General features: G+C 45.0%; 2 protein-coding genes across 2 annotated transcripts in view; one reads left to right on the top strand and one right to left on the bottom strand.

Annotated features, from left to right (window-relative positions):
• The first annotated feature begins 3865 nt into the window (after positions 1–3865).
• Positions 3866–5889, top strand: LEAP2 (liver enriched antimicrobial peptide 2). Its single transcript, XM_056502053.1, has 3 exons — positions 3866–4097; positions 4519–4664; positions 5627–5889. The coding sequence occupies exons 1-3, from the start codon at positions 4041–4043 to the stop codon at positions 5661–5663; spliced, it is 240 nt and encodes a 79-aa protein (XP_056358028.1). The 5' UTR covers positions 3866–4040; the 3' UTR covers positions 5664–5889.
• Positions 5890–6491: 602 nt separating this feature from the next.
• The window catches only part of AFF4 (ALF transcription elongation factor 4), a 46342-nt gene continuing 38508 nt past the window's right edge, over positions 6492–14325 (bottom strand). The window contains exons 19-22 of the mRNA XM_056502033.1: positions 13765–13858; positions 13019–13062; positions 12002–12222; positions 6492–11425 (exon numbers count right to left, since the gene is read on the bottom strand). Of these exons, the coding sequence (XP_056358008.1) occupies positions 11307–11425; positions 12002–12222; positions 13019–13062; positions 13765–13858 (478 nt within the window). The 3' untranslated portion in view covers positions 6492–11306. The remainder of the gene's footprint in view (positions 11426–12001; positions 12223–13018; positions 13063–13764; positions 13859–14325) is intronic.

The following is a 14325-nucleotide window of genomic DNA, read 5'->3' as shown; positions in this document are numbered from 1 at the left end:
GCTGCTCTTCATGGGAGCCCTGGGCAGAAGATGAAGGGGAACAGGTACAGGATGCACCAGGAGAGGTTTCATCTCTGTGTAACAAAGGAGTTTTTTCCAGTGAGAACAATCAGTCCCTGGAACAGCCTGGGGGTTTCAGGAGGTGACTGGACTGGGTGCCAGGTAACCTCCTCTGGGCTCCCTTCCCACAAAATGCCTGCACCAGCTGATCTGCCAAGGTCCCTTCCAACCTGGGCTGTTCTCTGATCCTCTGATTCTAATTACCTAGTTACACAAATGTTAATTGAGCGATTAACTACACTCTGATATCTGATCAGTGGTAAGAGGCTGCATTAGAACCTTCTTGAAAACTGCGGGGATAAGCAAGACTATTTAAGGCCTGAAGATGATTAAAAAATCAGCTGCTGGTAATAAAAGTTGCTTAAATATGTGACAAATTCACCTTGTGTTTCTGAGTATAGAAACACCTTCACTGTTGGCAGCTCAGAACACGTGGCTGGCTCCTTTATCCTAATTTTTTCCTCCCAGTGTTCCACTGACTGCCTCCAGCTCCCATCCCATGCAGAGCAACACGTTGGTGTTCTGCTGTGCTATTCCTGGAGCTGTCCTGGGGGTTTATCTTATCTGCAGGGCAGGAATGACGTTTCCCTGTGTGAGTTTCCCTCAGTGTGCTCAGGGCTGGGCTGTCAGGAAGACAATGATGCTCAGGCTCTCACTTCAGGAAGCTGGGTTGATGCAATTTTTATAGCTCAGTGCTGGAGTATTTTGGGGCTCAGGGCACACGAGACTGAGCTCAGCCTCTTGTGTTTCCTCCAAGCGCAGCCTGAGGTTGGAGGCAATAAAAGTGGCAATCAAATCAATCAGCCAGTGCTCCCAAGTTGTGCCAAAAATATTCTGTGCTTAACTGCATTTTGGGTCACTGGTACTTTCTAGGCAGCTTAAGCAAGTGGGGAGCTACAAACTGGCTGCTGTGGCTGGTATAAAGGGACATTTATCCCAGAGGAGACCTCAAAGCCCATCCAGTGCCACCCTTTCACCTTCCACTGTCCCAGGGTGCTCCCAGCCCCAATGTCCAACCTGGCCTTGGACCTGCCAGGGATCCAGGGGCAGCCACAGCTGCTCTGGGAAATGTGTGCCAGGGCCTCAGAGGGAACAGTTCCTTCCCAGTATCCCATCTAAGCCTGCTCTCTGGCAGTCTGAAGCCATTCCCTTGCCTGTCACTGTGTGCCTGTATTGAAGTCCCTCTCCCTGAGGTGTTTCACTCAGACCCTGGTGTCCTGCTCACCGTGCCCCCGAGCCCCGCAGAGCAGGGTGGGCTCAGTGACAGCCCCAGTGCAGCTCTGCCTTGGCAGCTCAGTCACTGTGTTGTCCCAGCAGCTGCCCAGGGCTCTCACGAGGTCCCTGCTCCTGCTCACAGACAGCTGAACTGTGCCTGCCCAGCTGAACTGGCCCAGGGGCCAGACCAAGGCAAACAGGGGCAGCGGCACGGCGGCCAGGCCGGCTGGGCAGGGTCAGTGCTGGGGTCAGCGTGGAGGGACAGGGACAGGGACAGGGACAGGAACAACACTGAGCTGCTCCACCTGCAGCCTGTTGCTACCCTGCCCTGCCATCCCAGCCCTGCCCTGCCATCCTGTGACCATGCTCATCCATCCCAAAACCTTCCCAGCCATCCCAAAACCTTCCCAGCCATCCCAACCCTGCCCTGCCATCCCAGCCCTGCCCTGCCATCCTGTGACCATGCTCATCCATCCCAAACCTTCCCAGCCATCCCAAAACCTTCCCAGCCATCCCAAACCTTCCCAGCCATCCCAGCCCTGCCCTGCCAACCTCCACCTCTGATCCAAGCCTCATTCCAAACTGGGAGGCTCCTGCTGGACCTGTGGCACTGGGAGGGCATTGCAGAATCTGAACAAGGTGCTTGAAAAGTTTTCACTCATTTTTTTTTCTGTTGTCCTTTGGGGAATTATTAGCAGTGGCAACAGAGCAACACTTTGTGTTTCTTTTCTCACATCCCTGCTGTGGTGATTTACTGGCCTGTGGGAATTGTGGGCATGGAAAGGACCAGCTCAGTTACACTCTTTTCTTTCCCCCAGCTTATTGCACAGAGCAGTTTGCTCCTGGCAGGGACTGTCTGATGCTATTAGTGACCCAGAAGGACAGACAACAATTCTGATATAAATATAAATAAATATAAATCATTTAATCACAAAGTACCAGCCTTCTCCAGGCAAAAAAACTGAGACAGTGACTTACAGAGGGCTCTGCTGCTCTTCCAAATCTTGTGCTTTATGGAAGAAGTCAAGGCTCCTGCTGCTGCCTTGTGCTCCTTTGTGTTCTACACTAGTGCCTGGTGGAAATGGCAGAAATTAAAACTCATGATGCATGAAAAGATGCATGTATGCATGGGAAAAACAATTGACAAATTCCCAGCCAAATATAAATTAACTTTTTAAGTTCAGCTACTTGTCTCCATGATTTGCTGTTCTATTTCCTTCCCTTCTTAAGATTCAAGAAGGTGAAATAATGAAAATTTTCCTTCCTCCTCCCAGAGAAGCAAATCAAATAGAGCAGAGGAAGGTGTGTAAGAACCATCTTAGGATGGGAAAGATCAAACACTGGTTGTAGACTGTGCTGGGAAGGTTTTTCTTTTATTCCCAGTGAAATTTGGGCTAAGGGCTAATCATCTGACATCACAGCATTATCTAAATCTAAGTCACTTGCACTCCACGCTGGCACTTGTGCCTTCATATTAAGCAATCAAAGAAATAGACCCTGTGACATCCAAATCTCTATTTACAATTTAGCCAAAACACAGTTCATTATACACTTACTTAGTTCATTATTACACTTACTTATAAAGTATTTGCTTGAATTAAAACAGTGTGTTCCAAAACCTGACACAAGCTGCAAGGTCACTCTGCAGTCTCAGATGTCTTGCCCTGACAGATGTGGGAACCAGACAGAACCACAGCGTGGTTTGGGTTGGAAAGGCTCTTAAAGTTGCAGTTCCCCCCAACCTTCACTAGCCCAGGTTGCTCCAAGCCCATCCAAGGAGATCCACAAGATCCCACAGGTGAGGAGCCATGAGACACAAGCACTGGGACAAGCACAGGTGTGCAAGCAGAGGGCAGAGGAGATGGGAGGTACAGCTCTGCTCACATTTTCTCTGCTGCTGCTGCAATCTCACTCCACAATGGAAAATCTGAAGCTTCCTCTCAATGACAAAGAGCCTCTCCACCCCATGGGAGCCGCTGGCATTTTTGGAAGCCTGATGGTAAATGACACAACTTTGGGGCAGAGATGGCTCATCCAGGGAAACCACAGTCTGCACATGGAGCAGCTCCAGACAAGCCCTGAGCAGCCTTTTCCATTATCTGCCTAGAGATGATTATCTTTGACACCTCTGGATTCCTGGGGGAAGAGCTCTGAGTTATCACACATTTTACATTCCCAAACCCAGCTGGGAAGTGTTACACCTGCTTTTTGAGCACTGTGTGCCTGGAAATAAAGGTTAAGCAACTTCCTTATGGTTCTTTCATGTACAGGAGTGAGAAACAAATCAAAAGCACAATTCTCTGTTCCAGAGAAATCAGCTTGGCAGGACAACCCTTACCCCTGCTTGGCAAACTCACAGCTACTGAAGCTAAATTAGGCTTTTGATCTTGACCATAATAATTTGGGCCAGCCCCACTTTTGCTTACAAATAGACCATGGAGTTCTGGTAACATCTTAGGAGGGCTTTAAAAAAACGGAACAGTTGGCACAAGGGGTCAGCACAACTGACCAGACAAAGTACAAGTGGAAGGGGAGTAAATCATTAGCTCAAGATAGGCCTTGAACCAGATCACTGCAGCAGATGTAGACTTAGCAATTCTCTCTTGCTCCAAAGCAAACTTTGGCCCTGTAATAACTGGCAGCTGATGCAATGATAAGAGAATGAAGTCTATAAAAATGTAGCTGCAAGCCTGGGAAGTCCTGACTGGAGCTCTTTGTGCCTCCTCCGCCCACAGCTGCTCCAAGTGACAGCTCCTGCTGGGAAGATGCACTGGTGGAAAGTGATGGCAGCCCTTCTGCTCTGCTCACTGCTGCTCAGCCAGGTAAACTGACATCATACTGAAATAAACTATTTAAAGGGCTAATTCAAAGCACAGGCAGTTCATAAAAGCTGTTATGATTTGGATGGACAACTGGCAGGAGTTAAGAGGTGACAGCAGGGCTTTTTAGAGGATTCAGCATCATAAAAATGTAGAGTTACTGCCTAGTGAACACTGGGCAACTCTGAGCCATAGCTCAGCCAGCAATTCTGCCTTCCCTCCCAAGAAGACTAAAACCATCATTAATTTTGGGAGATACTTCCTTGGGGTTGGGCTGCAAGCACTGCTTTACCCAGAGGCTGCTGCGATCTGCAAACACAGAAAGATTTCGAGTGCTTCACTTGAAACGAAGCCTGGTGACCTGAGCAGCAGGAGGAGGAAGTGCTGCAGCTGCCCATGCCCTGACAGTGACCCTGTGTTGCAGAGCCACGGCGTGTCCCTGTCCCTGTCCCCGTCGCAGCCCCGCAGCCCCCGGCAGCGGCGCATGACGCCCTTCTGGAGAGGAGTGTCCCTGAGACCCATCGGAGCCTCCTGCAGGGACAACAGCGAGTGCCTCACCTTGCTCTGCAGGTAAGCACTCCTGGGCTGCCAGGGCACAGCACCTTCCCACCTGGCCTCATCCACACGGGATCCAGAGGTCACTGGGCATAAAAAAAGATACCAGGAATAGGGATGGGGCAACACAGTGAGACTCTTTAGTAAGCAGAACAAACAGAGCAGAGTCCAGCCCCAGTCCTTTCACTGCAACCCCAAATAACCTGGCTGGCCAAAGAGAACACAGGGCTCCAGACAGCTTTTAGGCAACTTACAGACCTTCCTATTAATCCTTTTCTTTAAAGCATGTACTAATGAAAAGTGAAAAAGCTTGTATTAATACATCTTACCCTAAATTAATCACTTTTGAGTGATTATTTAAGCTTATAGTTTAAAAAGCAACTATAGTATCAAAATTTAGTTCTATAAAAATATCAAACTATTTAGTTCTCACTAGGCATGAGCAAATTGTCCAACTACATATAAATTGATTAGTTAATATTATTACTTAATGACTGAAAGGTGATTTTGTATGGCACCTGTTGTACACATATACCAGCACTAAGAGACAGGATAGAAAACAGTCATTTTCTACTGTATGTAAATAGCAATAATGGATAAGTATATCCCTATTATTAATGAATATAGTACATTCTATTATTAATGAATGTTGTTATAAATAAGCTTATTTTATACTATAAATTATTAGTAAAAGTAAATAGGAGAGGGTGGTTGGGCTGCTATGATAAGTTTGGAATTCTGATGGAAAGCAAAAACCAAAAAATTAATCAAGACTGAACAGCTGAGGGGAGTCCAGTGTGCCTGAAGCCAGCACTGCTGGCACAGGGCACAAAGATATACCTGGGGTCCCTGGCTGAGCCCTCAGAGCCTCATGGTTGTTTTGTTTTGATTTTCCTCATGGTTGTTTTGTTTTGATTTTCCTCATGGTTGTTTTGTTTTCATTCTCCTCATGCTGGTTTTGGTTTTATTTTCCTCAGGAAAAACCGCTGCCTCCTGTCCACGGCCTCGGCGTGAGCTGGCACCAAGCACAGCCTGCACTGTTACTGCTGACCATGCTCCACACACTTGGGATGTATTTATTGACTGCTCAGGAGCTGCAAGGGCCTGGAGCAATCAGAGTATTTAATATTTCTGTCACATGTGCTGATAAAAGGACTTCAAAGAGCTCAAGAGCATCTCCTCCCACAGCCATGCCTCAGGAGGCCTCTGGCCAAGCTCAATAAAAGGGCTCTGCATCTCCTGCTCGTTTGGTTTTTTTGTAATGCTTTCTATTATTTATTTGAAGGTGTGAATTAAAGTATATGTTCAGCAAAGCAGCTTGGTTTTCCTTGTATCTTGAGCAAAGTGGATGATGAGCACAGAGCTGGGGCTCTGTTCCAGCCAGACTTTGGACATTCATCCTTCCCCCTGGCAAGAGCCTAATGTAGATCAGGCCCCCTCTCCCCCAGTCTAGCTCTTATCAGTCCTCAGATAAAGGCTGTTGGAAAGAGGGAACCAAACTGATAATACTGATTGCAATTCCAATATCCCAAATATATCCAGCGATAAGTGGAATGAGAACTATTTACTTTTAATTACTTCTAATCAAATTTACTTAAATATATGTCCTAGACTGACTTTTGCCACTGACCTTCTGTCCTGTCTTAAAATGATCAAAATGCTCTTTTGATGTGTTGGATGTTGACTTGGGGGCTGAAAGACAAAAAAAAAAAAATCAACACATGCACTGGATGTTACTTTTCTTTTGTTTCACAGAGCAATAGGATCAAGGAAGAAAATTCTGCCTAAAAATGCACTTCCAGGGAGGAGAAGGCCCCATAAAACAGATACAAGCACAAGGGGTTGGAAGTTTAATACAGAAAATCTATTTGATATTTATTAAACTTAGTTTCTCCAGTTACAGTTTCGCATTGTACAAAGCATTTTAATGACACAGTAGTTAAAAAGATCTTTACAAATTGAAATGTGATACCCTTTTCTCCAAATATTTTAATTGCCATAAATTTGTTTAAAAATACACATTAAACGCATGTTTCAGACACTAAACTTTCTATAATCTCAATACCACAAAATACATAGAATATACTATACAGATGTGGAAAAAATCTAGTTAGTATATAATACTTTGCTCACCATTAACAGCTTTATTACGTGAAATGCACATACTGACTTAGAAATCCTAATTTTGAGCCCCAAAGTACCCTTTGAAATTTCAAATGTATTGCAACAAATAAAATCACAGTTTGTTTCTATTTTTTCTGGTTTTGGTTGAAGACAGATGCCCAAATCTTTTGATAGAAAACAAAATGTAACACATGGACTTGTCATGTACAAAGCATAAAACAGAGACATCCCATTAGTTACTAACAGTACCTTTCTGTAGGATTAATCAGGGCTTCATTTATAAGTGACAGATTAAAAGTTACCTCCCCTCCCCAGCCCTCCCCCAAAAGAAAAACCCCTTCTTCACCAAATAATAATTTCAAATAAGATAAAGGATTTTTAATAAATATATAAGCACTTTATCCTCCATATACAAAATTTTTTTAAAACAATTTAAAAGTGGGACCAGATACAAATGTCAGGAACTGTGCTTGGAAAGTCATGCCTGGTCCTTGGAGTAGAGTTTGGGATGTGGAATGCCAAGGCAGCGCCAGGAGCCGTGTCCTGGGGCAGGGATGGAGCCAGGGATGGGCACAGTGCCACGGGGAATTCAGCTCCCAGGTGGACTCAAAGCAGGGGGGGCTCAGCCCCACAAGAGCCTGGGAGTGCCCCAGCAGCTGGAACTGCTGCCAGAGCAGAGCCAGGGGCTGAGCCTGGCCTGGAGCAGCGCTGCCCTCCCCTCCCCAGGGGACACCTCCTGAACTCTGCATCTGGGGGAGCTGCAGCAAAGCTGGGGCTCCTCTCTGCCCCTCGGGGTGCCCAGCACTGACCTCACTGCTCACTGGAACAGGGGTTTTCCAGAACACTGACACATCACAGGGAGAGGTTTCAACCCTGACCCAAGGATTTGTCGGGAAAGGAAGAATTTGGAAGTTGTTTACTCCCCAATGGGTAATTCAAACTTGACTTGCTCAGGCCCTTGTGGATCTGCCTCAATGGAAACACTGCAGTGACAGTGAAGATCTGTTCAGAAAATGACATTAAATACAGCAAAGGTAGTTTCTCTCTCTTTCCAGCAGTTTGCCTTTTGGGCAAACTCCATAATTCTCTGCCTACGGCTTTATTTTACTTGCCCCAGGCAAGTGCTACATCATTCCCATAAATTCTGACTCTCTGTGTGTTGGGGCCATTCATAAATACATTTCAGGGCATTTTTTTGTTACCACAGCAATCAAGCCTCAGCAATCTAAAGGAATATACATTGCACTCCTGGATAATATGCAATATTTATCACCAATAAGATGGTGACTCAGCACTCAATAAATAATATATCAATATAGTCAGTTGCACCATAATCTAAAAACAAGTATAACATATACTTTGGACAGACTGAGTCATATATATATACATATATATTAAAAGACACATACAATACAAATTGCATACTGCCATCGAAGCCAAGGAGAGCCGTCCGTCTGCTCTGCTTTATGGCTGAGATTCAAATCAAAACAAAACTCTTGGGCTGGTTTACTCTGGTGTCCTGAAGATTTGTTTGGAATTATAAATGGTTTGCACCTTTATCACCCTGGAACCTGCAAGTCTGAGAGCAAAGTCAAACAGCACAGATAGCTGAGCAAGCCTAGTCTGATTGAGCCATTTTTAAGATTCACCAACTGGGGCCATGATCAGCAAGAGAATTAAAATTACAGCATTGATATGCATTGATACACATTCCCTATCCAGAGAATCATTTGGGAAGCCAGGATTGGGGAGTCCCTCCTCAGTCACTCCTGTGACCTGCACTCCCCCTGTGGTGCTGGGAGCTGCCAAGGACAGGGACAGAGCCCTCCTACTTTGGCAGAGGGATGGAAGCCTAGGATGTATTTGCTTTTTTTTTTTTTTTTTTTTTTTTTTTTGGCTATAAAATATGCTCAAGTAAAGAACTTTCCTCTAGGAAACAAGGGTCAATCCCAAATTAAGATATGCTTTTGGAATTGTGAGGTTTGAGCTGATCTGTTTGCACCAGCCCCAGCTGCACAAGGCATTTCCTACCCATCCCCAAGCCCCCCTGCACGGACACAACACCTGGGACAGCACTCCAGAGGATCTGCCACCATGGAGCTCACCCTTCAGCTGGGACACTTCCAACCAGCTCAGGTCCACATTTTGACACGATGCAAAAAAATCCTTCTGGTTGTTTGAAGCCAATTTCTAAGATCCACTGCTCTAGGGATAAGCGATGCGTTTTCAAGAGGCCGATTCATGTGACACCAAAAGGTATTTGTGGGACTCTAGTTAAGGAAAAAAAATTCCCCGAGATGCCACCATTCCTGCTGACAGCAATGGTGACTGTGCACAAAGGAGCAAGCCAAGAACAGCCACGCTGGCTAGTGCAGCACTACACACAAACCCACCCACGAATGCAACTTCTACCAAGGGATTTCTCAGCGTCAGAGGTGTGCGAGGCACTTCAGAGGAGGAAAGGAAACACAGCTGACAGTGTCCCATGCCCACAGTGGGGAGTTTGAGGGTACAGAGTTCTGTCTCCAACAGCAAAGACTAACAGAAAGGTGACCTTGCACAGTGATTCCATAAAAAGGATGCTCCGACAGACCTGGAGAGTGGAGTCAGGGAGAGCCCCAGGTCTGCTCCCCGTTTATCAATCGGACGTAGCAAAGCTTTTCTGGAAGTACAAAACACGCTGGGACGCAAAGGAAGCTCTACGAAGATGCAGCTACCTTGTAGTAGGTTACTAATTTGCAAAACTTCTAAACTCTTAAAGCCCATAGGACATACTGCAGTACTAAGGAGCGTAGAATTCTATTCCTTCTCTCGAGGTTGCCGTGATTTTGGCACTTAACTACACCTACACAAAAAATTTAGTGCAATAATTTTCCTGAACATGCACGTTCATATCTGGTACAGAATAAAGGGTTCAATGGGAGAGAAAACAAAGCAGCATTCCACAATCTCACTCCAAAGGATTCAGAGTTGGACTCTGGGGAAGGAGACCACCACGATGAGTCAGTTTGTGTGACAGACACCGGGACTTTGAAAAAGGAAATGGAATTTTACCCAAGTACTGCAGAAGACCACTGCATACAGTATACCTGGTCCTGCTGTAAAACATCTTGTAAACAGTTCATAAAATCTTCATCTAAAAGTAAGGCATAAGGCACACCAGACATGTTGGGGGCACTAAGCAATACTGAAAGCAGTAGCATTTGAAACCTTTAACTCAGACAAGCACCTCACATGGAAAGGTACTTTGGTTTGCACTCAGAGAGGGCCACCTGCAGCTCCTGCAAGCCTCTGTGGCAGCCAGCAGCCCCTCGGGAGTGGACGTTACGTGACATGAACGGGACCTTCATTAGCACGGGGTAAAGCCGAGTTTGCCATCCATGCTGCACAGAACAGAGCTCCTGCAGGAGCAGCTCTGCTCCCACCCAGCCTGTAGTGTCCATCACCCAGCAGACCCTAAGAGGACAAAATGGACCTAGAGTTCTACTCAAGATTCCTGGTTTCTCAGTCAATGGAAAAGACGCAAATGACGGTTCCGATAGGAACTGAGCTACTCTTGGGTTTGGAACCACCAAGTTCCCCAATTTTGCAACTGTCAAAAAAAGTGACAAACACGGAAACAAAAGGGATTTGAAATGAAGAGATGCAAAAAAGCAGGAGATTGTCCTTTTCCAAAGCCTTTCCTGTTTGCATCGCACCCATCGGACTGAAGGTCATTCCTACACCATTGCCTGGACGTTACATTAAATGCAAATTACTGTAATGTTTTGTGATTGTTATAGTGTTAATCCATGGCTTGAAGCTGCCTTGGAAATAATCCAAGGCAGATCCAGCTAAATATTTTTCCATATAAATTTCTTTATAATTCTTTTAAATGAAGTATCTCAATATGTAGAAGAATATCTGGAACTTTTCTATTTAGTACAAATTCTGCAATAATAAATCTGTAGTTGTCATTTATTAGTCGACTCATAGGCATTAGGCATGAGAAGTATGGTGTCCCTATTCGTTAGAACCTATCAACCCTAGTTCCTTTTACAGGCTCTACCACCACAAGACATTACAGAGTAACAAAGCTCACAAAGTACTTAAATAAAGTGTCTAGGTTTAATTTCTAAGTACTCAAAAGGGGAAATTTAGGGAAGAAGAAATAGCTAAAACCAGCCCCAAAAGGGGCTTTTCAAAATTAAAATTAAAAAAATTAAAATAAATAGGATTTAGACTGACTATTCATGTATTGTGACTGGAATTCCAATGATCCATCCATGACAGATCAGCAAAACTACAACTTTTATGTAGCAAATTTTCACATATTTAAATAACTTAAACCGGGAATACTGGAGAAGTCCATGAACCAGCTGATTTGGGGGGGGTTAAACACAAAACACAAATGAGGATGGGAGACATGGGAAAGCATTCCTTGCTCTTAGTGTCAACTAAGCAATGTGTTATGGCAGTCTTCCTTATTGACATGACACAGTGTTGTGGAGAGGATCAGAGGCAGCTGAAGAACGGGCTGGGCTGGGCTGCTCCTCACTTGGCGTCCAGGCGCAGCCAGTGCAGCCCCTGGCGGGTGTAACGCACCAGCTCCGTCATGATGCTCGTGTTAAACACCAGGGGCCCCATCACCTTGTCCAGTTCAGCAAAGAACTCTAAAACAGCACAAACACAGGTTAAAGGAGCACATCTGGTAACCACATCCAACCCCAGCTCCCCGAGTCAGTCGCTGGGATGGAGAGAAAGGGAAGGAGGAGGAGGGGGGGAATGGGGGAGTCAAGAGGAAAAGTCCTTCCTAATCTATTTCTTTACTCTTCTGCACAAGACTGCTTGGAAACAACTAAACCACTGCCAGAATTCCTGCTTTTCCTCTAAAACTTGTATTGCACTAGTTGAAAATAACTAAACTATTGCCAAAAGTAGGTACTACTGTCAAAAAGAAGTAACTAAACTACTTCCTTAAGAAGTCGTCACTAAAGAATTTCAGAAAGGGAAATGTACCAAGTTCCTCTTCCTACACTCAACATTTTACAGGAAATGCAATAAGGATTTTTATGTCACTACTCCAATACTACCTTGACAACTACAACACCCAGGCCTGGGGTATCTCTGCAACCCCAAGCGTCACCTTCCCCCTGATTTTGCAGAATTCAACACCCATCAACACAATCAAAGCCTGGGAGTGTTCCAGCCCCCTCAGGAGGTTTCAGTGCCCCTGAGGCAGCCCTTACCTTTCTGCTCTCTCGAGAGCTGTTCTGCTTGTTCCCAGATTTCAGTGGCATAGAGGAAGTTGGAGGTGACCTGGACGTAGCTGGCAGCCATCTGATGGATGCGCTGCGGGATCGTCACCGAGGACCCGCTCCCTGAAGGGTTGGCTGCCCCGGAAGAGTAATTTCCTGAATTCCCTGGAGACAGCTTTGGAGACACTGGAGATGGCATCCCAACAGGTTTGCTGCTCACACAGAGGGGAAGATGGAATTGGAAAGGCAGAAATGCACCAGCTTTAGACACATCATGCTCTGAGATCTCCCCTAAGATCTGCCCACACTCAGGGTGTGGGATGGGAAAACACTTCCACTTTACACACCAAAAATCAGGATTTGCCCAACAGTAAATGAAAATCTCGAGCTGGGAACTGCTGAGGATCCTCCAATAATTACTTCTAGCTTACAAAACCTAATTACCAAACCTGAGCATCTCAGCATTCAATAAAATCTTAAATTCATTGTTTAAATGAACTTTAAAGAGTAAGAACAAAAAAATTTCAGCTACCTGGTAACTCCACTGCCAGAATATTGCACTGTATAACATTACTGCAGATAACACAATGGAAATCTGAAGTGCCCTCCCTTAAACTCACTGAATAATTTATCAAAGCTCCATTATAGGGTTGAAAAGAGCAGAAGTGATTGCTGAACTATGGAACAGAGAATCCTGAAAGTGCTTGTAACCTCTGGCCTTGCAGCACTAATAAAACTCTTGTTTGGGGGGAAATGCATTCAATTAAACACCAAAACTTCCTGGGATAAATGTCTTATGGGTTAATGGCACACTGCCCCTTTTTCAGCTTGACAAACCTGCAGAGCTGCAGCACCTCCCTCCACCATGATAATTACACAAAAATGGATCAAAGTCCACACCCTTCAAATAAACACCCAAAAGCTGCTCCCTGAGCTCCCCTGGCACACAGGAAATGGAGAAAACATCCTATAAACTGAGAAACAGAGGTAACAGCTTTTACCACTCACCTTCCCATACCAGGGGACGGTGCTTGAGAATTATTGTAGCAGTTCTGTGGGGGGAAAAGACACATTTTACTTGATTTGTGTTTATACTTTCACCAGTTACATTTTATCTAGTTGTTTGACTGGTTCTTTTTAACCAAGTTTTTTTTTTGTACTTGTACTTTTAAGTAATGTTCTCAATAATATGACATTGAACTGAAATTTAGGGAAATATCATTTTTTACTGATGGCTAAGACACAAATTAAGGGGTTATTTTAGCAATATAAACAAGTATTAGAGTAGTCCATCGTCCCTTATGGGAACATTTTCATTTTTTCAGTGCTTTAATAGAAAGAATCTGTGATCACTGGCATGGAACAATTAAAGATATCCCAAATCTGAGAGATTTGGTATGTGATGAACCTGTTTCCTCTCAGCATTGAGAGCTGGAAGCTTCAGAATCAGCTGCACAGAAATTTAGATAAAGTCATGGGCAATTTACCTAAACCCAGCCAACATCCCACTGCAAACAACCTTCTCCTTGTAGCCTACTACATTTATTAAAGAAAATCAAATTAACAGAGTTGTCATGCCAGGACCAGCAGGGTTTTGGTTATTAAAGCTCTGCCCAGCTTTAATACACCTTCAAGTCCAGTTCTAAACATGTGCTCACACGCAGCAGTCTGAAATTGGATTTGGGAACTTTAAGTGATGTAGAGCTTCCATACCATTAGATTTTAATGCTCTGAGAAAATACAGATGCAATTACCTTCAGATGTTCAGTCAGAGTTTTTGAGTACTTCAATGCACTTTCCTTTTTCAGTTTGAAAAGCCTCAGGTAGAGCAGAGCTTGGCACCGAAGGCTGCCCAAAGACAGGATATTTAAATCAGTCACAATAAAAGTCAGGTTTATCTCAACTCAGTGAATTTCAAAAATCTAATAGCTGTGGTCTTGATGTTCTCTCTGCCAACTCAGCTCTCAGTTGTAACTCAACCAGAAAATCCACAACCACCTTGAAATTCTGCAGGGAACTGGAACAGCTCTGTGTGCCTCAAGCTGGAACTGAAACTCTCAGTGATGCTGCTGGGTTTGGGAGACACCACCCAGTGCATTCCTGGACAAGGGGTTCATTTACTGTGCCAGGACACCCTGAGCCCCTGCCAGGGAGAGCCTTCCCTTTGCTCTCCCCTGAACCACAGGGTTCTGCTCCCCTACACCTTCTGCAGCCACTCCCTCAGCCTCAGGGCTCCTGCCAGCCCCACAGGCAGCCAGGTGGGATTTATCCCTGGCTCAGTGCTCAGGGAGCACCTTCTGCTGTCACCCTTCAAT

The sequence above is a fragment of the Oenanthe melanoleuca genome, chromosome 13, assembly GCF_029582105.1.
Source record: "Oenanthe melanoleuca isolate GR-GAL-2019-014 chromosome 13, OMel1.0, whole genome shotgun sequence".
NCBI classification, from domain to species: domain Eukaryota; kingdom Metazoa; phylum Chordata; class Aves; order Passeriformes; family Muscicapidae; genus Oenanthe; species Oenanthe melanoleuca.
Note: the sequence above shows the minus strand (reverse complement) of the source record. Positions and strands in the feature narration are given on the sequence as shown.

Bases quoted from the DNA above. Each gene is read 5' to 3' on its own strand.
- LEAP2 (XM_056502053.1), top strand. From the start codon at position 4,041: ATGCACTGGTGGAAAGTGATGGCAGCCCTTCTGCTCTGCTCACTGCTG. The intron at 4,098-4,518 runs GTAAACTGACAT...CCTGTGTTGCAG, and splicing joins GCTCACTGCTGCTCAGCCAG to AGCCACGGCGTGTCCCTGTC. The intron at 4,665-5,626 runs GTAAGCACTCCT...TATTTTCCTCAG, and splicing joins TGCCTCACCTTGCTCTGCAG to GAAAAACCGCTGCCTCCTGT.